At 37.1% G+C, this 26,032-nt stretch overlaps 1 protein-coding gene across 1 annotated transcript in view; it reads left to right on the forward strand.

Annotated features, from left to right (window-relative positions):
- Positions 1-25,440, forward strand: part of LOC140145143 (myomesin-2-like) — an 89,713-nt gene extending 64,273 nt beyond the window's left edge. Inside the window, exons 10-14 of the mRNA XM_072166921.1 lie at positions 1,464-1,621; positions 1,750-1,876; positions 2,319-2,482; positions 13,807-13,933; positions 25,205-25,440. Of these exons, the coding sequence (XP_072023022.1) occupies positions 1,464-1,621; positions 1,750-1,876; positions 2,319-2,482; positions 13,807-13,933; positions 25,205-25,440 (812 nt within the window). The remainder of the gene's footprint in view (positions 1-1,463; positions 1,622-1,749; positions 1,877-2,318; positions 2,483-13,806; positions 13,934-25,204) is intronic.
- Positions 25,441-26,032: the final 592 nt, after the last annotated feature.

Consider the following 26,032-nt stretch of genomic DNA (forward strand, 5'->3'; position numbering starts at 1 on the left):
CATTTTGTGAAGAAATTACAAAAAAAATTGGACAAAGTGGTATGCAAAATGAAGGGGCAAATCTTCTCGTTTTATTGGTGGCATCGTATCAACGTAGCTTACATGCTTTTAAAAGTAGAAGCCAAAAGGTGGTACATCACTGATGATTTAAATTCACTTCATTTTGGAAAGCTTACTATCAACGGATTTCGTTAAAATTTTGGATATGTGTTGCTAACACGTTAGGGAAATAAAGTTGATATGTAAAATGGGAATAAGTGGTTCCTGATTTCTTTTATGACTTCATGAACTTGGTGCTCCACAACTATCAAAAAGGAACTGGTTAAAATGCTTCTATTTTCAATGTTGAGCTATATTTTGTATTTTTAACTTGCGACATTATTTCACTGAAACTTAATTAAGCCACAGGTAACAGGTTACCACAACCATACTACAGCAATGTTGAAAAAATTGTATTTCTTGTCACCTATACCACCATATTGGGTAGTTTTCCGTAAGCTTAACGTTTGTGATTTTGGTAACTATTTTATATTTATTTGTGAAATCCGTCTCAACTAGGCATTCTAAATTACTCACCATTTACATCCCAAGGTATATTAGTATATCCACCTTGCACTTCTCGATATATATCCAGTTAAAGACAGAATATCAAAATTATTCCTCATTATGATATCACAAACTCTCACATGTGTATTCAAAATTGATGCTTAAATTTGACCTGAACCAATTGACCTATAACCTGACATACGGTGACCTAATAGCCTTTTCTTCTCCTCAACACATTATAATATTATTGACTAATGACTATACATCCATTGTGTAAGTGTTTATATATTTTGCATGCACCACTAGATTTTCTATAGAGAGTATAACAAAGGATTTAATGTATTCTATTCATGTACCCTACTTGAACATGCTAAATAGAATAAATCATGGTTTGTTATGAAACACGCATCTGAGTAACTAGGATACAGTAAACAAAATATATATAGGGCTAAAATGACTTACTACAATTGTTTAAAAGCACTTTTTTTCTTCTTTTTTTCATATTTTTTTAATTTCACATGATCCGTGCATATATCGCCTAGCTATAAATGAAAAAATATTTATTTAGACCAATAAAACCAGTATATGGGTGTAGTACTCCCTTAAAACAAACTGTTTGTTTTTATCTAGAATTCAAACCATTTTATTTGACGGGAAAATAGTTAAGGTAACTTCAATTTGAATCGATATCGGTCTTCTTATATTGGTATCTGTACAACCTTGGTCTGTTTCTTGTATTTTCAATCTTGATTTCATTTGTTGCTTTGCCTACATCTAAATACAAAACTGTCTCCCGAGAACTATGTAATATCTAAGTTATTTTAAGCGTGCAACTACTACAAGCCGGCATTTACAGATTTAGTTTACTTTTAGTGTGTTTATCTTACAACGCAACTTTTAATGTTTACTCTTTCTAGATACGCCTGATGCCCCTGGCAAGCCGACAGTGAACATTAACAACAAAGCTGTCAAGATAACATGGACAGAACCAAAGAGGGATGGTGGTCGTAAAATTACCGGATATACAGTTATGAAAAAAGAAACGACCAGCTCAACTTGGGTCGATGTTGAGAAGGTATTTTTTTTTAAAGTAATAATCAAAGCAGATGTAAACTTTTGCCATGTAAAACTACAGACAGATATTGCTGGAAGAGAGCTTTTGACGTATACATTCTTATGCTAGTAATTTCTTATTGATTTCAGACATGTAAGACTGAATATACGACTGCTGGTGTAAAACCTGGCAAGGAACTCGCCTTTCGCGTACTTGCAGCAAATGAGAAATGTGCAAGTGAGCCAAGTGAACCATCGGACATAGTTATATTCTATGGTAATAAACATTTAATTCTTTTCATAAAATTACACATTTTAATGTCATCATGTAAGCCGCTATGATTATGGCTATGCTACATACTGGTCTCTGTTAAATAAGCAAGTTTCATAATATCAAAACGTAGGCACAAAGTGTGGATACAATAATATTGATGTGAAACAAAAGTGATATCGTTAAGAAGAAACACTGTAACCAAGCGTTAGACAAAAAAGCAAACCATGCATTGATAGTGCATATATAGGCAATCGTCTTTTTATGGCGGGAAAGTAGTTAAGGTCACTTCAATTTGGAATTAATATTTGCCTCTTTATCGGTATCGGTATAAATTTGGTATGTTTCCGGTATTTTAAGCCAGCATTACAGAAGCAGATTTTCAGGCCAACGTAGTACTTTTAGTGTGTTTATCTTACAACGCAACTTGTGATATTTACTTTTCTAGATAGGCCTGATGCCCCTGACAAGCCGACAGCGGAGAACATTGGCAAGAAAAAAGTCAAGATAACATGGTCAGAACCAAAGAGTGACGGTGGCCGTCCGATAACGGGATATACAGTTAAGAAGAAAGAACCGACCAGCGACCCTTGGATCACAGTTGATAAGGAGGTAATGATTTCAACAGCAATAATCAGAACAGATGTAAACTTTTGTCACATAAAGTTACTGGAAAATATTGCTAAAAGAGCTTCTACTTATATTCATGTTTAATAATGTTTTAAAATTATTATAACACAAATTTATACTTATCGACCTATCTGAAACCCACTTAAATGAACAGCCATCTGATTACTAAACTCCTCAACAAAAGTTTGGAAAGTTTATTTCAAGTATCTATATCTCAGAATATTTGTTGCATGTTCATATCGTGTTGCACATCAATGGAGATATAATTTGGTCCCCTTTACAATGACACTTCATTTGAAACAATCGCTTTTGTACGGCTGAGTACACGCCTTGTGAGTGTAGTGGGATCTCAGACAGAATGTGCCAAATTGACCATTATTCTGTGCAGCAAGCTGCAATCCCGTATCTTCGAAATTTGGAACCTGATTCAATCCTTCAAGATGACAACGCTCACCCATAGAGCCAGGGTAAACGCTCATGTGGTGGTGGGGGGGGCACTCCCATAATTGTTACGCGTCATGTACCTGTCAATATACCCCTTTTTTCATCCAATTTTACATTTTGTAGCCATTTAGCTGGCCAATGTTTAACATATCACCACTGAACATACTGAATTACCCCATTTTCTTGGAACCCCCACTGAATGAACCCTTTTTTTTCGACAAAAATCGCCACCGATAGAACCCTAGTTTTGTACTCCGGTAGGCAGATGTTGCATTACTCTTAAATATATGATCATATCTGCTACAGTTCAGGAGTAAGTGTCCTTTATAAGCTCAAATAAGGTCAACTTTTCAAAAACATCTGATTTATATAAATGATACATCAAATAAACCTCTCTCTCAATGTATTTTATATCAACAATCAATGTTAATAAAATGCATTTGTTTCAATTTGATCCATAATTTGTAATGAAAAATGGACTCTTCCATATTGCTTATTGATTAATACAAGATTAGGAGTATAGTATACGTTAGGGTTATGTGATATGATTAGGGTTAGGATACTAGGTTACTAGTGTTTGGGTCCCGGGTTTGGGTTCAGGGTTAGAGGAGGGGGAGGGCGTACTGGAGCCTGCAATTACACCAGACAAAATAAAGTTTCGTTTTTTAATCAAAACAAATGTTTTCTAGTGTATTGCAATAATGTTTGTCATTTACCATGTGTGTGGGGGTGTGTGTACATGTATGGGTTATGCTGCAATATTTACTGTAGTGCAAAGGTGTTGTGGTTTATTTACAAATAACATTCACTATACTTGTATGGGAAAGATCAAACTCATCATTATGAGCAGTGCTTCATACAGTAATAGATCAGCGCAATATATTTATTTTTTTCATGAAAGTTCATCTGTTTTGGTATAAATCATGATTTTGATTTAAACTTTTGATCCAAACACAAAGAAATAATACCTACCTCGGAATTTTCAGATTGTACTCCATCTTTCATCAGCGTGTGAATGACTCCTGAAAGTTTGAACTTTAGGACCGATACCGTGGTCACTAACTACCAGGACCGCGAGGACGAGCAATCGCATGTGAACAACTCCTTAGCGAAATGTGGGTATCCTAAATTGGGACTCGATAAAGCTACTCGACCCAAGACTCACAAAACGATCAATATGCGCAATAAACGCCCAAATAAAGGCCACGTAGTGCTCCCCTACATCAAAGGTGCCGCTGAAGTTATTGGAAGAATTGGAAGAATATTTAGCGCGTTAGCGTGTTCTTCAAACCCACTCTCACGCTAAGACAAATCCTTGTGTCAACCAAGGACGAGACAGATATTAGTAGGACATAACAGGTCCGGTATACTACATCCCGTGCCAGTGCAAAATTGTTACCGGTACCGGACAGTGCAAAGAAGCGTATACAGGGTGTATCAAAATGATTGGTACCGAAGACTTCTCATTTTTTGCCGATTTTTTTTACGATTTTTTGTGCCAGTTTGGGGTTAATTGTTTAAATATTTGTAATTATAGATGTTGTATCTTCTCGAAGAATTTTAGATCATAAAGATAGCACATTCTATTCAGAAGTTACATGATTCTAAAGGAAAGTAGGTGTTTTTACACTTTTCATTGTAACGCTGGATCAGTAGCGCACCATTTTCAAAGCTCTATTTTACTGCGCTGCAAATACCTTGTGAGGATGATATGTTGAAAATCATGCTTTTTTTCTTCATTCATAACATATATAAATGTTATAATCAATATTTATTGCTTGAGAGTAATATTATTGACTTGAATAATTCAGGTGGGTGAAAGAAGTTTGTGTATCAACACCATCCAGGGCGGTAATTTAAATTGTATTATTGAGATTACTAAGTAGATGGTGTGGCAGAATGGCTATAGAGTGTAGACAGTGTAGGTTAGTTTAGACCTGGTAAAAGTTATTGGAATGGCTCTACAGTACACTTCAGTGTGCATTCATAGTTAAGAATCACTGGTCGACACGAATCTACGGAGAAGTGCAGAGAAGATTTAGGAGACAGTTTCTAAGAGCAAGTCGTATATCCCATGCAAACATGCTATAACTTGCAATGCTTCAATATTTGATATGGGCAGTTAGAGAATGGACCCATCCCAGGTGTTAAGTTCTTTCAAGATAGGGCTTCACCTCACACTGCAAGAGTTGTAAGGCAGTGACTTCAGGAACTATCTTTCTAAAAGCATATGTAAAGCAATTTTATGTTATGTATACTGAGGAGTATGTATGCAATAAATGGTTCAAGCAGTGAACCTATTCATCTTGTGTTGTGTAAGTCAAACCATGATTACGTCGATCTTCGTTTAAATGACAATAGCTCCCAGATGCATCAACCTATCAACTTCAGATTAATAGATCAATAAGTTAACATATGCCCCTTTCTATTTATAGTACAAAAACTATATTAATTAGCAATTTTATATTTTTTATATATTTTTGAAAATGTCACATAGCCCGGTACCAATCATTTTGATACACCCTGTACACCAATCCGCCGGCCAAATAATGTATTTGGCCCTCTATCGACCCCGCCATTACTGCAGTGTTCCCGCGGGGTATTTGACACTGACAATCCGTTGATCACTATACACCGCAATACAACACGAGTGGCAATTTTAACTTATTTTTTAACTTCCATTTTCATGCGTTTTATCCAATAATATTTCATTCCGATTCAATCATGGACACGTAGGAAGATGATGTTTGACAGTGGCCTAATATTTATGATGAGGCTTCGTAAATATTTCAACACTAGTCAATGCAAAGAATGCCGAAGTTTTGTTGAAATCTAATGTGTATATGTTGCGTTGGTTACCAAGGCATGGCTTTCCTTTACTTGCAATGAGCAAAACTTTAAATTATGTGATATTTAGGCCTACATCCATGACAAATGATAAAGTTTCATCATCTTATCAGGTTTATTGTTCTTGGAACAAAAACAGAAAAATTATTTTATAGACATTGTTGTGGTTTGAGATCTATCTAGCAAAAATGTTTTCTTCTTCCAATGAGTAGGCCTAGGCCTAGGCCTTACCTGACGTAAACCAGCAGCCACATATACGGCATAGCTTGGAAAGGGTACCGAGTCGAAAATCGAAGGACATATAATTGTAAAACAGAAAATATAAAAATCCTAAAATATATTGCGACACATTTAAAATTACAATAAAAATAAGGCTATACGGCACACTCGGTCAGACAAGCTAAGTTACCGAAGAAATACCCGGGCCGGGGAAGAGTCCCCGATACACACGTAACACATTGTGTCCATACGGGTCGTATGGGGACGATAAATGCCGTGCTGGGATAGATATGCTGTATTACAGCATACGTAATGGCACGGTGTACCCGTTGTCAAAATACATAGTACGTATTTTAAATGTGTAACATAATTAATAACCCTAACCCTAAACCCTAACCCTAACCCTAAACGTAACCCATAACCCATAACCCATAACCCTAACCCATAAACCCTAACCCTAACCCTAAACCCTAAATTGAGTTAATTTATTTTTGTAATCAAAACCTTTGCAACTGTACTTAAACGATTATTTTATCAGTTATTTGGTAAATATTTCGACAAGGTCTGTCAAAATGTCCCTCTTTCGTGGTGTCACCATATTATCATAAATATCACAGAAAAAGGCTAAATAATCGACAAAGTTTCCGGTAAGTATAGAGAATACGTATTGAGAACCACGGTGTATTGTAGCAGGAACACCACAGTAATGGCAAATGTTGTACTGTCCCATCGGCTAGTCGCGTCGGCGGATTGGTGTATATTGGCGAAAACACGTTTTAATGAACATAGGAGACCCAGTAGTACAGCATCAGACTGGTCTGTTCATTTGTCATAGGCAATCTAATATCCCGACCTAAATGAAGACTTAACATTAATCAGAGCCTAATTATTTGTAATGTATTTCTTTAAATAACATAATTTTAGCACTTAGTATTCTTATTTTTGAAACACTGATTTTGTTTTGCATCTTGTTTATAGAAAGTAAAAATTTGTTCCAAGTCTAACCACACTATAATAATGATAAACAAAATACAAATTTTAAAATAGTCAATTAACTTTTTAGACTGCGATACGTTTGTCTTTTAAACACAAAACATTAATTATTTTATTAGAAGACAGAATTGGATAACAGAACCCTCTTGTTTATGGCAAGGCCAGTGCTCTGATCAAGACTGTGATTGTGGTTTAGAATTATGGACTTTCTAAAGTCCGTAATGAATGTATACAGTGTTAATTATACAAAACCAATAAGAGATGATAGGTTGATTTCTAGTTGTAAAAAGAAGAAAGATAACACTAGTGTAATAGTATTCCAACAAGTATCAGCCCAGAAGAAGAACTGTGTGGTTGGCATATTAATTTCAAAACTTCAAGACCCATTTTCTTATTATGTTATTTAGGCTGTTGAGCTCTGCTAGCACCAGGGTCTTCAAATAGAGTGGAACGCGAGAAAGGTGGTGTATGTCTATTATCAGAGGATGATTTAAGGAAGCCCCATCATGCACTGCAAAAGTGTTGTCACTAGAGTTTCAACTGCCACTTTACTTTTCAAATCCCATTGAACTCTGTGCAAAACATGTTGTTTTAGATTTGTGCGTGTGTCATTATTACTTGGTCGATTTCAGAACAAAAGTGATGTGTGTTTAAGGGGGTTTGATCTTTTGTGCGTAATTATAGAGGGCCAGGGGATTCACTCTATCATTAAAAAAATTATTTGAAGAAGTCAAAGAGCCCTAGGAATAAAAACTGTAGTGTAATTCACGCCAGATACAATTTCTTTATACGACAAAAATTAATTTTTGTAATCGATCAATAAACAAACGTTTTATATCAATTTTAAATTTAGCCTGAATCCGTAAATATGGTACCTCTCGCCCTTTTTTAGGTCAAGGCTATTTTTACCATTATGCAGCGAACCATTGTTGAAGCTATTTCACATACATGTACAAAACATTGTAGAAAAAGAATGAGAACATATAGTGTTGAAATATCTTTTGTTGATTTCGAATGATAATGTCATGAAGTCGTAAATTTTAAGGTCAAATTCCTAAAACCAAAACAAAACATTGCGACGCAGATAATTCCCGACTTACGCAATTTCATCATCACATCAGTGTCTTTATTATTTGTTTGAAACCTTTCCCAAACGTTCGTGCTATTTATGCATAAAACGGCTAATCTATCTTTACAAAACGCGTCTTTTTTTAGTAAACAAAAGGCTGAAGATGGCATTATGAGATTTATCTTTTATCATTACACTCATCCGCTCAACTGCCACGGTGGCCGAGTGGTAAAGCGCTAGACGCGTAATCGAAGGGAGTTTAGAATCGCTGGTTCGAGTCCCAACGAAGCCTGTGGAAACTTTTTTTTCTTCAAAATTCATGATCGCATTCCGAAATGAGTCACTTGTCGGTAAATCATGTATCGTATCCTTAAAGGATAATAATCACACCTTCTGTAGATAACATAAAATGTGAAATCGACTAGCATCTTCACAGCGTTTTTTATGTAAATATAACTGTACAAATTCAAATTAAACCATGCACGTGCAGTACGTCTATATGCAGTGGGCGAGTTTGTCATGTTCGCTCACACAGCTATGCTAACCGCAAGTAACATAGTGGAATGTTGGGAAGTGCTTAAATCATCCTCTGGTCTATTATGTTAGCAAGTTCGTCAAATACAAACTTAGACCCTATTTATACATAGCTAATATAAATAAATAAATAAATAAATAAATAAATAAATAAATAAATAAATAAATAAATATTGGTTAAAGACATTGCTTTTTTTGTTGGAAAACGAGTGATAAAAAAGCTGCATGTTATGGGAGCTTTCAATACTGATTTGCTGAATGATGCATGTCTTCTGAATGTAGTAAAAACAGAATGTGCCAAATGGTCAATTATTCAGTGCAGCAAGAAGCAATCCCATATCTTTGCAATCTGGGACCATGCAATCCTCCTAGACGGATATGGGAGTAGAAAGATTGGAATAACTGCCATCAGCCCAGAATGAACACTTATGGGACCATCTTGGTCGTGATGTTCGCGCCAGAGTCATCATTGTCACCATATTAAATGACCTAAGATTAATCTTGGTTGAGAAGGGAATGCTATCCTACAACAACGTGTGACCAGGCTGTTGTTGCTGCGTATTGTTTTTTAACAGCCATTGAGGTGTTGTTAGAGAAATACATGCTCCGCCGTGGAAAAATGGAAAAAAATGATTGTTACAAATGTGACGTGATTGTAAAGGGGAATCAATTTGCTATCCAGTAATATGCAACATGATATGAACATGTCACGAGTTATCTTAGATATAGATGTTTGAAAAGAAATTCCAAAATTTTTTGAGGAGTTTATTATTTCTTACTGCAATAACTTTCCCTCAGACTTCTCAAACATTTTGATCCATACTTTAAACACAAAGACACTCAATGTTTTTTTTATCAATCCCACATCTATAAATATTGCGTATACCCAAAAGAATAATCAAAACTATATTGCAAAAAGATATTGCAATCCCACATCAAATGTTTAGTGGTTTCAATACTACTCTTACAAAAACTGCACTCATTAGTATATTTTAAACCAATCTTATAAATAAATATATTTGTTGTGGCAGCTTGAATAAATTTAAATTGAAAATATCTAAAAGTAAATGTAAATACTACTAACATAAGCCATGAAATAAGTCGCTTTCCAATTAATATAAATACATGTAGGTCTGGTGAGACAATTTAACCTGGCATTGCAATATGCTTGAGATGTGGGACATGCCTGCAGCCTGAGCTTTTTTTTATATGCATATTTACCGACTCTCTGTGTGTTCAGAAGTTGAGTCACCAGACTGGCACAAATCTCAATATTATTCATTGCAAAAACCTTACACTGAGCGTTGCAATAAATCTTTCAAATAATGTTACGAGTCGTAAAGACCCAAGGCCAATTATATCTTTTCCCAGTTCTTACACGAATGCACAACAACAGCACACTGTTTGCTTAAGTTAACAAAATGGGAATCTTTAATGGAAAGTAGAGTATGATTTGACATTCCCTCGTTTCAGTTATGAGTTGTTGTTTCTCTTTTGTTCAGAAACCAAAATTCTACATCGCTGAGCAACAGCGATTGGCTTTTACCCAATGAGGTTGGGGAACGCGCCACTACCTCATCTACCCCCTCCCCCCTTCGTAGTCCGTGTTACAAAATATGGCTCAGTAGTTCTAAGGTTAAAGATGAAACCCCGTCAGAGCAGTTCTTATGGGGTGAACCAAACCTCAAATTAATCAGTGACAAGCTGAAGTTGACAGGTGCTAATGGATGCAATAACATTAAAACATCAATTAGCACCTGTCAAATCCAGATATAACCATGTCACTGATTAATTTGATAACCAGGCAGGTTTGGTTCACCCCAGAAGAAATGCTCTGGTGGGGCTTCCTCTTTAAATGTAAACAAAGTGATGTGATCGAAATAATATTAACAACACAGCAGTGCTTTTAAAGAAAAATGCCCTAATTAAAAATGTGCAGTTTACAGTGATCAATGGTTATTATGCAAGAATTGTAGCACGTAAAACCCACTTATCTTCACTTCATCTCAATACAAATAGCTGCAGCTTTTAAATTAGGATATTTTTTCTTTAAAAAAGATATATCATCCTCCTTTCTATGTTGAAATATAGTGAACACACTCATTAGTTCTGACGCTATAGGCGTATTTATAACAGCTGTGTTACTTTTTGTGCATACTTTATTTGTTATGATAGTGTTAACACGGTCTTGGATAAATCAAATTTGGATAGAGTTAAAGATGACAAATTATTTGGAGTAGCAAGAACCTGACATGAAAACGTCACACTGATAACATCTCCAAAATATGTCTGAGGGTATAGGAGTCATTAACACAATTAAACATTTTGTACTATTTTGTATTGTATTCTGTATTAATTATATTGTACACTGCCACTTTTGTATGTAAATTACGGTATTGTAGCATGGGGAAGCACTTGTAAAATATACTTAGGTAAAAAGTTCAAGCTGCAAAAAAAGGGCACTTCGGACTGGATGAAATAGTCATTACCTAAGTCAGTCAGCGCACATTTTTAAGATCTATCAATTAATGTATATGATACCTATTAAGTATTTGCATGTACAATCATTTTACCAACCAACTTCCAAAAGCCTTCCAAAATTAGTTATCATATATCATGAGCTCCTAAAACGAATACGAAGTAACGTTAAACTAAAAGTGGAATTCACTTGAGAAACATGTAAAGACAAAGATGGTCAAGCATTTCAGAAGCAAAGTGAAATATTATACCCGCATGCGAAGCATGGACGGGTATATTCTTATTCTGTGGTTTCTTCTTCTCCTCCTCCTCCTCCTCCTTCTTCTTCTCCATCAAACACATCATTCTGCCAAGGCTAGCGCTAAAACTACAAAGGCCCTGGGGCCCATATGTGGTACACTTATGGGCCTTACACCGTAGAAGTGCCTTTTGCCCATCTTGGCCCCAGAGGTCAAAGGTCACGGGCACCAGGGGCCCAAATGTAACAATACAAGGTACGCCGTTTCTCATAAATTAAAGCAGCCTCAGGGCCCTGAGTTAGTACACTGATAGCCCTAGGGGTACTCTATATTTACAAATATACAAGAGCCCCATATGTTATATAATTTGGGCCCCAGGGGGCCCAAATGTTAAAATATGGTGCAACAGATTGACAGGGCTAGCTCTAAAAGTACAAGAGCACTGGGGCTCATATGTGGCATATGTATGGGCCTTAAGTTGTAGATGTGCCTTTTGCCAATTTTGGCCCCATATGTACAAGGCTAGGGGCCCCAGGGGCCCAAATGTTAAAACAAAGGGCTAGCCGTTTCTCAGCAAATAAAGTAGCTACAAGACTCAGATTTAGTACACAGATAGGTCTTTAGTATTATATTGTCATGTGTATATATGACCACCGTATGTCACATAATATGGGCCCAGGGCCCCAAACGCTAAAACATAGGGCCGGCCGTTTCTCAGCAAATAAAGTAGCTACAGGGTTCAGATTTGGTACATTTAACGGTCTTCAGCATTATATTGTTATATGTATATATATGAGCCCCATGTGTCACACAATATGGGCCTCAGGGCCCCAAACCCTAAAACATAGGGCCGGCCGTTACTCAGTAAATAAAGGAGCTACAATGCCCAGCTTTAGTCTACTGATAGAACTAGAGAATTATACTTAAAACATATGTACATGAGCCTCATAAGTCAAATGCAATGGGCCCCAAGGCCCCAAATGTTAAAACAAAGGGCCAGCCATTTCTCATCATATAAAGCAGCTTTAGGGCTCAGAGTTTGTACACAGATTGCTCCTGAGAATCACATTGTTATATGTACATATGAGCCCCATATATCACATAATATGGGCCCCAGGGCCGCAAACGCTAAAACATAGGGCCGGCCGTTACTCAGTAAATAAAGCAGCTACAGTGCCCAGCTTGAGTCGCCTGATATCACTAGAGAATTATAATGCAACATATGTACATGGACCTCATAAGTCAAATATAATGGGCCCAGGGCCCCAAATGTTAAAACAAAGGGCCGGCCGTTTCTCATCAAATAAAGCAGCTTCCGGGCTCAGAATTTGTACACAGATAGCACCTGAGAATTATATTGTTACTAACACCCACACCCCCCACCCACACACATAGGACTAAACAGACAGATCCGTATGATAATATAATAATTGGAAATACCAGCGTGAAGTGTTAAGGCTGTTCCAGTTAAATTTCATACCCATTGGCTGTTCCATTTAATTTACATACTCCCTCTGAAATGGCCCCAAAAAGGCTGTTCCGTTTAATGTACATACTCCCTCTGAAATGGCTGTTCCATTTAATTTACATACTCCCTCCGGAATAGTTTCCCCACTAATCATATTGCATAGCCTCACTGTGAGTAAGAGAGACTGACAACAGCAACCTATGGAGAGTAAGAGAGACGACTCCACTGGGAGGGGACGTTTTACAATTTCTTTATTTTAAGTGCTACGAGAGTGCAACGTACTTTAAATTAAAGCTTGTGACTTGGACTTTCACTTTTTATACATTTTCCGCCCAATTGGGCGACTTTTTACAATTTCTTTATTTTAAGTCCTCAGCAAATAAGGACTGTAAGTTTGGGTACACCAATAACATGCGGGTATAGCCGTATTTGTGTACAAATATAAGGCCTTCTAGTTTTAATTATTATTCTTAAATTACATTAGTACTTTATCTAATATTCTTGCATGGGTTTAAAGTAAGTTTCATTGCATGTCTTGATATTTATAAGAAGCATAGTTTTAGTTTTATAAGTAGCTCACCAGAGGGAGGTGGTGTTTCTTTCACTGCCGGTCCCCCACCTCGAGGGAGTCTTGATTATAAGAGGGCCGAAACTCCCCAAGACAGGTGGCAATCGACTGATGATCCCGCTGGTGAAAGCACAAGACAATTTCTGTCTGTGGTCTTTGTGTATATTTAACTTGTTTTGAAGCTATCATGATAGTTTCTTGAATATTCTTCAACACGAAAACAGGTTCAATTTTGGTTTTCACAGTGTTTTGGTTTTTCACATACTGTCTTTTGAGTACCTCCTCATTCAATATTTATGTCTGTATTGTATCTGTTTGTATTAGTTTTAATTTGAAATGATGGAATAAAGATGAATATATTAATGAATGAATGAATGAATGAATGAATGAATGAATGAATGAATGAATGAATATATGAATATTATATTAATTTCTTATTGATTTCAGACGCGTGAGACTTCATTTATTGATAATGATGTAACAGCTGGAAAGGAATTCGTCTATAGCGTACTTGCAAAAAATCAGATTGGTCGAAGTAAACTAAGTCAACCATCGGACATTGTTATGCCGTATGGTAAGAAACATTTCGGTTTAATAAAATTACCAATTTTAATGTTATTATTAAAAATACTATGCAACATATTGTGGAAATACTGCTCTCTGTTCCATTAGCAAGGTGTATCATTTTCAGAATTTTAGTGTTCAAAGTGTTCATGTAAAAGCAAATGTTGACTTCTTCTTCTTCTTATACCCGCATGCGAAGCATGGACGGGTATATTCCCATTCTGTGGTTTCTTCTCCATCTCCTTATACCCGCATGCGAAGCATGGACGGGTATATTGTTATCCTGTGGTTTCTTATACCCGCATGCGAAGCATGGACGGGTATATTGTTATCCTGTGGTTTCTTCTTCTCCTCCTCCTTCTCCATCAAACACATCATTCTGTCAAGGCTAGCGCTAAAACTACAAAGGCCCTGGAGCCCATATGTGGTACACTTATGGGCCCTACCCCAGAAGTGCCTTTTGCCCATCTTGGCCCCAGAGGTCAAAGGTCACGGCCCCAGGGGCCCAAATGTAAAAAATACAAAGCACGCCGTTTCTCATCAAATGAAGCAGCCTCAGGGCCGTGAGTTGGTACACTGATAGCCCTGGGGGTACTCTATATTTACAAATATACAGGAGCCCAATATGTTATATATTATGGGCCCCAGGGGCCCAAATGTTAAAATATGGTGCAACAGGTTGACAAGCCTAGCTCTAAAAGTACAAGATCATCAGGACTCATATGTGGCATATGGATGGGCCCAAAGCTGTAGATGTGCCTTTTGCCCATTTTGGCACCAGATATACAAGGCTACAATCCCGGAAAAAATGTGTTCGAACACCCACTGTAATTCCCATGTTCATCTTAGTATAGCGCGCACGCTATATGAGTCACTGGAAACTAAGATTTATAATAGAGTTCTCTCAATGTTCATCTTAAGCATATCCCCTCCCCTTTCCCCACCAATCAATGTTGGGAGAAGATATGTGAAGATGAAAATATTGGGTATGCCAACATTGTACGGGGGTAGAAGGGGGACTATTTCCAATAAGGCCTTTAAAGTGTTCGAACAATATTTTCTGAGATTGTCTGAGGAATTCTAAAATCAGTGTTTGCTTTTTCACATTTGGGATCATAACTTCAGATCCAGTAGAGCGATTTAAATGAAACTTGGACATGTTAGTTTATATATAATAAGGAACACATGCAATAAATAATATTACATTACATCCACAAATATTTCAGGGATCGGTCACTTTAAACATATATTTTCATCAAATTTTGAATAATTTAAGTCGAATAAGACGTAAAATACCTGATACATATCCCCAAACAGTTTAAAACATAGCAATTTGAATAGCTAAAAAGTTGACAATGTTTTTGGACAATCATGGACCATCTTTTATATTTGCTATAACACTAAGGGCACCGTCAATCAAACATCACACGGATGTGGGGTGCAAATTGTCAATGCTATCTGCAGTAGATAGCAAAATAATGCAACGGCATCTACCACCCTATGTCCAATGCATTGCCAAACTTCTCCTTCCAAACCAGTAATTCCTGACCCCACGAAAGTAAACTTCAAAGATTTCAAGCAAATAAAAAGAAAAAGAAGTCATTAAAGACCCCCCCCCCACAAAAAAAAAATAATAATAAAAGATATAAGAAACAAAGAAACGAAACCAAAACAAAATAGGAAAGAAAATGCCAAAATTAAATAAAAGATGATAAAACAAAAAATCTAAGTAAAAGGAAAATAATGCATTAAAAAGAAGGAAGAATAAAAGTGCAAATGTCACTTGCTGTTCAATATGTTTCAAGTTCAAGTCCAATTTCACATTAAAAGACACATGCGCAATGTATAGGACACATCAATCAATAATATTTTAACTAACATGGTCAATGATTGGTGTTCAAGTTCAGGGTTAATTCATGATTGTCATTATTTTTGATCGAAAAAGAAAGAAATATAAACAATTCAAAATGTTGTTTTTCAGTTAAACATATGAGCATTCTAGATAATGACCTTTATTATTAGGCCTATGCAATCTCAAATTGGCACATTTCATTAAACATGATTTGCGTTGTCTCTTCAGTGGGTATAACTGTGTACACTGAAAGTGTGAAAGCCTATTCATGGTAAAGGTAAATCATTGCACATCTCCCCATTGAAAACACACATTATGCACGGTTGACCACAAAACATAAAGAATAATAGGATTTACTTTTCTATCATATGGTGAATCGTTGGAAATGCGTGCTTGTCTATGTGTGTAAATCGTTATGATTCACCATTTGACCATCTTAACCATGGTGTATTTAAAATGTTTAATGGACACAATTTCACACATTTGGCTGATTTTCTTAAATGTTGGTCAAGTAATGTTTTTAAAAACAATAAATGTGCATAGCCTGTGCGTATCTCTCCCTTTCTATCACTCGCTTGCTCTCTCGTCCCCCCCCCCCTCCGAGTTATCACACAGTGGTAAATTTGTGACATTTAAATACATAACATTAAATTTACGAGTAATGTCTGTTTTTAGCTGAATATAAAATTTTAACACCTTCTCTAAATTAATTATACCACATGTACATATGTTCAATAAACATGGCACATAAATAATTTAGGCCTGTATTTGTGTGTACAAAACGCTATGTTAAATCTATACTAACAGAACGCTATCAAAATATTCATTGATTTCCTTCATATTTTGTGTGATGATAGCAAATTATGTTTCTAACATGTGTTCCAAATTGCATTAAAATCGATTGCGTAACTGCAGAGTTATTGTCCAAAAACTAAAATCAGATGATTTTGCTAAGCAATTTTGTAGACAATCCCGGAAAAATGTGTTCGAACACCCACTGTAATTCCCATGTTCATCTTAGTATAGCGCGCACGCTATATGAGTCACTGGAAACTAAGATTTATAATAGAGTTCTCTCAATGTTCATCTTAAGCATATCCCCTCCCCTTTCCCCACCAATCAATGTTGGGAGAAGATATGTGAAGATGAAAATATTGGGTATGCCAACATTGTACGGGGGTAGAAGGGGGACTATTTCCAATAAGGCCTTTAAAGTGTTCGAACAATATTTTCTGAGATTGTCTGAGGAATTCTAAAATCAGTGTTTGCTTTTTCACATTTGGGATCATAACTTCAGATCCAGTAGAGCGATTTAAATGAAACTTGGACATGTTAGTTTATATATAATAAGGAACACATGCAATAAATAATATTACATTACATCCACAAATATTTCAGGGATCGGTCACTTTAAACATATATTTTCATCAAATTTTGAATAATTTAAGTCGAATAAGACGTAAAATACCTGATACATATCCCCAAACAGTTTAAAACATAGCAATTTGAATAGCTAAAAAGTTGACAATGTTTTTGGACAATCATGGACCATCTTTTATATTTGCTATAACACTAAGGGCACCGTCAATCAAACATCACACGGATGTGGGATGCAAATTTGTCAATGCTATCTGCAGTAGATAGCAAAATAATGCAACGGCATCTACCACCCTATGTCCAATGCATTGCCAAACTTCTCCTTCCAAACCAGTAATTCCTGACCCCACGAAAGTAAACTTCAAAGATTTCAAGCAAATAAAAAGAAAAAGAAGTCATTAAAGACCCCCCTCCCCCACAAAAAAAAAAATAATAATAAAAGATATAAGAAACAAAGAAACGAAACCAAAACAAAATAGGAAAGAAAATGCCAAAAATAAATAAAAGAAAATAAAACAAAAAAACTAAGTAAAAAGGAAAATAATGCATTAAAAAAGAAGGAAGAATAAAAAGTGCAAATGTCACTTGCTGTTCAATATGTTTCAAGTTCAAGTCCAATTTCACATTAAAAGACACATGCGCAATGTATAGGACACATCAATCAATAATATTTTAACTAACATGGTCAATGATTGGTGTTCAAGTTCAGGGTTAATTCATGATTGTCATTATTTTTGATCGAACAAAGAAAGAAATATAAACAATTCAAAAATGTTGTTTTTCAGTTAAACATATGAGCATTCTAGATAATGACCTTTATTATTAGGCCTATGCAATCTCAAATTGGCACATTTCATTAAACATGATTTGCGTTGTCTCTTCAGTGGGTATAACTGTGTACACTGAAAGTGTGAAAGCCTATTCATGGTAAAGGTAAATCATTGCACATCTCCCCATTGAAAACACACATTATGCACGGTTGACCACAAAACATAAAGAATAATAGGATTTACTTTTCTATCATATGGTGAATCGTTGGAAATGCGTGCTTGTCTATGTGTGTAAATCGTTATGATTCACCATTTGACCATCTTAACCATGGTGTATTTAAAATGTTTAATGGACACAATTTCACACATTTGGCTGATTTTCTTAAATGTTGGTCAAGTAATGTTTTTAAAAACAATAAATGTGCATAGCCTGTGCGTATCTCTCCCTTTCTATCACTCGCTTGCTCTCTCGTCCCCCCCCCCTCCGAGTTATCACACAGTGGTAAATTTGTGACATTTAAATACATAACATTAAATTTACGAGTAATGTCTGTTTTTAGCTGAATATAAAATTTTAACACCTTCTCTAAATTAATTATACCACATGTACATATGTTCAATAAACATGGCACATAAATAATTTAGGCCTGTATTTGTGTGTACAAAACGCTATGTTAAATCTATACTAACAGAACGCTATCAAAATATTCATTGATTTCCTTCATATTTTGTGTGATGATAGCAAATTATGTTTCTAACATGTGTTCCAAATTGCATTAAAATCGATTGCGTAACTGCAGAGTTATTGTCCAAAAACTAAAATCAGATGATTTTGCTAAGCAATTTTGTAGACAATCCCGGAAAAATGTGTTCGAACACCCACTGTAATTCCCATGTTCATCTTAGTATAGCGCGCACGCTATATGAGTCACTGGAAACTAAGATTTATAATAGAGTTCTCTCAATGTTCATCTTAAGCACATCCCTCCCTTTCCCCACCAATCAATGTTGGGAGAAGATATGTGAAGATGAAAATATTGGGTATGCCAACATTGTACGGGGGTAGAAGGGGGACTATTTCCAATAAGGCCTTTAAAGTGTTCGAACAATATTTTCTGAGATTGTCTGAGGAATTCTAAAATCAGTGTTTGCTTTTTTCACATTTGGGATCATAACTTCAGATCCAGTAGAGCGATTTAAATGAAACTTGGACATGTTAGTTTATATATAATAAGGAACACATGCAATAAATAATATTACATTACATCCACAAATATTTCAGGGATCGGTCACTTTAAACATATATTTTCATCAAATTTTGAATAATTTAAGTCGAATAAGACGTAAAATACCTGATACATATCCCCAAACAGTTTAAAACATAGCAATTTGAATAGCTAAAAAGTTGACAATGTTTTTGGACAATCATGGACCATCTTTTATATTTGCTATAACACTAAGGGCACCGTCAATCAAACATCACACGGATGTGGGGTGCAAATTTGTCAATGCTATCTGCAGTAGATAGCAAAATAATGCAACGGCATCTACCACCCTATGTCCAATGCATTGCCAAACTTCTCCTTCCAAACCAGTAATTCCTGACCCCACGAAAGTAAACTTCAAAGATTTCAAGCAAATAAAAAGAAAAAGAAGTCATTAAAGACCCCCCCCCCCAAAAAAAAAATAATAATAAAAGATATAAGAAACAAAGAAACGAAACCAAAACAAAATAGGAAAGAAAATGCCAAAATTAAATAAAAGATGATAAAACAAAAAATCTAAGTAAAAGGAAAATAATGCATTAAAAAAGAAGGAAGAATAAAAAGTGCAAATGTCACTTGCTGTTCAATATGTTTCAAGTTCAAGTCCAATTTCACATTAAAAGACACATGCGCAATGTATAGGACACATCAATCAATAATATTTTAACTAACATGGTCAATGATTGGTGTTCAAGTTCAGGGTTAATTCATGATTGTCATTATTTTTGATCGAAAAAAGAAAGAAATATAAACAATTCAAAAATGTTGTTTTTCAGTTAAACATATGAGCATTCTAGATAATGACCTTTATTATTAGGCCTATGCAATCTCAAAATTGGCACATTTCATTAAACATGATTTGCGTTGTCTCTTCAGTGGGTATAACTGTGTACACTGAAAGTGTGAAAGCCTATTCATGGTAAAGGTAAATCATTGCACATCTCCCCCATTGAAAACACACATTATGCACGGTTGACCACAAAACATAAAGAATAATAGGATTTACTTTTCTATCATATGGTGAATCGTTGGAAATGCGTGCTTGTCTATGTGTGTAAATCGTTATGATTCACCATTTGACCATCTTAACCATGGTGTATTTAAAATGTTTAATGGACACAATTTCACACATTTGGCTGATTTTCTTAAATGTTGGTCAAGTAATGTTTTTAAAACAATAAATGTGCATAGCCTGTGCGTATCTCTCCCTTTCTATCACTCGCTTGCTCTCTCGTCCCCTCCCCCTCCGAGTTATCACACAGTGGTAAATTTGTGACATTTAAATACATAACATTAAATTTACGAGTAATGTCTGTTTTTAGCTGAATATAAAATTTTAACACCTTCTCTAAATTAATTATACCACATGTACATATGTTCAATAAACATGGCACATAAATAATTTAGGCCTGTATTTGTGTACAAACCGCTATGTTAAATCTATACTAACAGAACGCTATCAAAATATTCATTGATTTCCTTCATATTTTGTGTGATGATAGCAAATTATGTTTCTAACATGTGTTCCAAATTGCATTAAAATCGATTGCGTAACTGCAGAGTTATTGTCCAAAAACTAAAATCAGATGATTTTGCTAAGCAATTTTGTAGACAATCCCGGAAAAAATGTGTTCGAACACCCACTGTAATTCCCATGTTCATCTTAGTATAGCGCGCACGCTATATGAGTCACTGAAACTAAGATTTATAATAGAGTTCTCTCAATGTTCATCTTAAGCATATCCCCTCCCCTTTCCCCACCAATCAATGTTGGGAGAAGATATGTGAAGATGAAAATATTGGGTATGCCAACATTGTACGGGGGTAGAAGGGGGACTATTTCCAATAAGGCCTTTAAAGTGTTCGAACAATATTTTCTGAGATTGTAGGTGCCCCAGGGGCCCAAATGTTAAAACAAAGGGCCGGCCATTTCTCAGCAAATAAAGTAGCTACAGGGCTCAGATTTGATACACTGATAGGTCTTCAGTATTATATTGTCATATGTATATATCACCCCATATGTCACATAATATAGGCCCCAGGGCCCCAAACGCTAAAACATAGGGCCGGCCGTTACTTTGTAAATAAAGCAGCTACAATGCCCAGCTTGAGGTGTACTGATAGAACTAAAGAATTATACTTCAACATATGTACATGAGCCTCATAAGTCAAATATTATGGACCCCAGGGCCCCAAATGTTAAAACAAAGGGCCGGCCGTTTCTCATCAAATAATTATACCCGCATGCGAAGCATGGACGGGTATATTGCCATCCTATGGTTTCTTCTCCTTCTCCTTCTCCTTATACCCGCATGCGAAGCATGAACGGGTATATTGCCATCCTGTGGTTTCTTCTCCTTCTCCTCCTCCTTTTCCTCCTCCTCCTTCTCCTATCAAACACATCATTCTGTCAAGGCTAGCGCTAAAACTACAAGGGCCCCAGGGCCCATATGTGGTACACTTATGGGCCCTACCCCGTAGATGTGCCTTTTGCCCATCTCTTGGCCCCAGAGGTCAAAGGTCACGGGCCCCAGAGGCCCAAATGTAAAAACACAAACCAGGCCGTTTCTTATCAGATGAAGCAGCCTCAGGGCCGTGTGTTGGTACACTGATAGCCCTAGGGGTACTCTATAAAAACAAGTATACATGAGCCCCATATGTTATATTTTATGGGCCCCAGGGCCCAAATGTTAAAAAAATAAGGGCAACAGATTGACAAGGCTAGATCTAAAGCTACAAGGGCACTAGGGCTCATATGTGGCATATGTATGGGCCCTAAGTTGTAGATGTGCCTTTTGCCCATTTTGGCTCCAGATGTACAAGGCTGCGGGCCCCAGGGGCCCTAATGTTAAAACAAAGGGCCGGCCGTTTCTCAGCAAATAAAGTAGCTACAGGGTTCATATTTGGTACACAGATAGGTCTTTTAGTATTATATTGTTATGTATATATAACCCCACATATCACATAATATGGACCCCAGCTAGGACCCCAGACGCTAAAACATAGGGCCGGCCGTTACTCAGTAAATAAAGCAGCTACAATGCCCAGCTTGAGTCTACTGATAGCACTTGAGAATCATACTTTAACATATGTACATGAGCCCCACAAGTCATATATATTGGGCCCCAGGGCCCCAAATGTTAAAACAAAGGGCCGGCTGTTTCTCATCATATAAAGCAGCTTTATGGCCCAGAGTTTGTACACAGATTGCACCTGAGAATTACATTGTTATATGTACATATGAGCCCCATATATCACATAATATTGGCCCCAGGGCCCGAAACGCTAAAACATAGGGCCGGCCGTTATTCAGTAAATAAAGTAGCTACAGTGGCCAGCTTGAGTCTACTGATAGCACTAGAGAATTATACTTCAACATAATTATGTACATGGGCCTCATAAGTCAAATATTATGGGCCACAAAACAAAGGGCGGGCCGTTTCTCATCAAAGAAAGCAGCTTCCGGGCTGAGAATATGTACACAGATAGCACCTGAGAATTATATTGTTACTAAATAACACCCACACACCCATCCACCCCACACACGTAGGACTAAACAGATAGATCGTATTATATCATAATTGGAAATACCAGCGTGAAGCGTTAAGGCTGTTCCAGTTAAATTACATACCCATTGGCTGTTTCATTTAATTTACATACTCCCTCTGAAATGGCCTTAAAAAAGGCTGTTCCGTATATTTACATACTCCCTCTGAAATGGCTGTTCCATTCAATTTACATACTCCCTCTGGAATAGTTTCCGCCTAATCATATTGCATAGCCTCGCTGTGAGTAAGAGATACTGACAACAGCAACCTATGGAGAGTAAGAGAGACGACTCCCCTGGGAGGAGACTTTTTACAATTTCTTTATTTTAAGTGCTACGACAGTACAACCTACATTCAATTAAAGCTTGTGACTTGGACTTTCACTTTTTACACATTTTCTGCTCAATTGGGCGACTTTTTACAATTTCTTTATTTTAGGTCCTCAGCAAATAAGGACTGTAAGTTTGGGTACACCGATAACATGTGTACAAATATATAGCCTTCTAGTTCTTCTTCTTCTCCATCAAACACATCATTCTGTCAAGGCTAGCGCTAAAACTACAAGGGCCCCTGGGCCCATATGTGGCTTACACTTATGGGCCCTACCCCGTAGATGTGCCTTTTGTCCATGTCGGCCCCAGAGGTCAAAGGTCACGGGCCCCAGGGGCCCAAATGTAAAAACACAAACCATGCTGTTTCTCATCAGATGAAACAGCCTCAGGGCCCTGAGTTGGTACACAGATAGACCCAGGGGTACTCTATAAATACAAGTATACGTGAGCCCCATATGTTATATATTATGGGCCCTAGGGCCCCAAATGTTAAAAATAAGGGGCAACAGATTGACAAGGCTAGCGCTAAAGCTACAAGGGCACTAGGGCTCATATGTGGCACATGTATAAGCCCTAAATTGTAGATGTGCCTTTTGCCCATTTTTTGGCCCTAGATGTTCAAGGCTAGGGGCCCCAGAGGCCCAAATGTTAAAACAAAGGGCCGGCCGTTTCTCAGCAAATAAAGCAGCTACAGGGTTCAGACTTGATACACTAAATGGTCTTCAGCATTATGTTATATGTATATATGAGCCCCATGTGTCACACATTATGGGCCCCAGGGCCCCAAACGCTAAAACATAGGGCCAGCTGATTACTCAATAAATAAAGCAGCTACAATGCCCAGCTTGAGTCAACTGATAGAACTAGAGAATTATACTTCAACATATGAACATGAGCCTCATAAGTCAAATATTATGGGCCCCAGGGCCCCAAATGTTAAAACAAAGGGCCGACCGTTTCTCATCAAATAAAGCAGCTTTAGGGCTCAGATTTTGTACACAGATTGCACCTGAGAATTACATTGGTATATGTACACACGAGCCCCATATATCACATAATATGGGCCCCAGGGCCCCAAACGCTAAAACATAGGGCCGGCCGTTACTCAGTAAATAAAGCAGCTACAGTGCCCAGCTTGAGTCTGCTGATAGCACTAGAGAATTATACTTCAACATATTTTCATGGCCTCAAATATTATGGGCCCCAGGGCCCCAAAAACAAAGGGCTTACCGTTTCTCATCAAATAAAGCAGCTTCCAGGCTCATAATTTTTACACAGATAGCACATGCATGAGAATTATATTGTTACATACACACGTAGGACTAAACAGATAGCTCCGTATTATAATATATATGATGGTAATTGGAAATAGCAGCGTGAAGCGCTAAGGCTGTTCCAGTTAAATTACATACCCATTGGCTGTTATATTTAATTTACATACTCCCTCTGAAATGGCCCCAGAAAGGCTGTTCCGTTTAATTTACATACTCCCTTTGAAATGGCTGTTCCATTTAATTTACATACTACCTGAGTAAGAGAGACTGGAGACTGACAACAGCAACCTATGGAGAGTAAGAGAGAAGACTCCCCTGGGAGGGGACTTTTTACAATTTCTTTATTTTAAGTGCTACGACAGTGCAACCTACATTCAATTAAAGCTTGTGACTTTCACTTTCACTTTTTACACATACAATTTCTTTATTTTAAGTCCTCAGCAAAAAAGGACTGTAAGTTTGGGTACACCGATAACATGCGGGTATAGCCGTATTTGTGTACAAATATATAGCCTTCTAGTTATACCCGCATGCAATAGCATGCAGGGTATCTTCCCATCCTGTGGTTTCTTCTCCTCCTTTTCCTCCTCCATCAAACACATCATTCTGTCAAGGCTAGCGCTAAAACTACAAAGGCCCTGGGGCCCATATGTGGTACACTTATGGGCCCTACCCCGTAGAAGTGCCTTTTGCCTATCTTGGCCCCAGAGGTCAAAGGTCACGGGCCCCAGGGGCCCAAATGTAAAAACACAAACTATGCCGTTTCTTATCAGATGAAGCAGCCTCAGGGCCGTGTGTTGGTACACTGATTTCCTGCAGAATGTGATGGAAATCCTCATTGCTCACAACCCCATCTTCAAGAGCTCTAGACACCAGATCATTCACCGTGTTCAAACTGGACTCTGCGGTTCTTTTGACGCTTTCGTGCTTCTCGACCTTCTTCATGGTTGCTTTTCCGAGAGCCACGCATGCTCCACTAAGAACACCTCCAAAAATTGCTATTCCTCCGAGAGGAATGCTTACAAAAGCTCCAACACCCGTGGCTAGAGTTCCGACAGCTCCCGTTCCGCTTCCAACTGCGACGAGTCCTGCTACTTGAGCCGTGTTGTAAAACACATTCCAAACTGTTTTGTATTTTCTCCTTAGTTGATCTCTTTGGTCAACTTCCTTTTCGAGGGAGTCGCGGATTTCGGATATCTTACTTAGTCGAAATTGAACTCCTGATCCTCTCCCTGTGGAAGATCAGGGTACATTTGCGGTGCTGTAGGTTTTTTCATCCTTTTATTTAATTAGTCAATTAGAACTTCGTGCTCCGTAAAATTCGAGATGTGATTTTCAACGAAATGCTGTATGATTTCTTGCTTGGTTAAATTTTTTTCGTAGAAGCTAAGTATTCCCAGTTGCTCAAAATTCATGTTGATTCCAAGGAGACTTACCAGGGCTTGAGTTCTGTAGACATCTGCTGAAACCCCGTTGATCCAAAAGCAAAGCTTATTTTCAACGTACTCGATCGAGACATGATGCATAATCGTAGTGTCCGTTTGAACGGATGTGGAAAAGAGGGTTTGCCGCGCGTTATTTAGCACTTTGAACGATATCGAGTCGTCGGTCCAAGTAATATTTAGGTACATGAAGAAATTCTGATTAGACTGAAACGTCAAAGAACAAGCGTTCGCTGGGGCGTTCGGCGG

Source organism: Amphiura filiformis, unplaced genomic scaffold (genome assembly GCF_039555335.1).
Source record: "Amphiura filiformis unplaced genomic scaffold, Afil_fr2py scaffold_148, whole genome shotgun sequence".
Taxonomy (NCBI): domain Eukaryota; kingdom Metazoa; phylum Echinodermata; class Ophiuroidea; order Amphilepidida; family Amphiuridae; genus Amphiura; species Amphiura filiformis.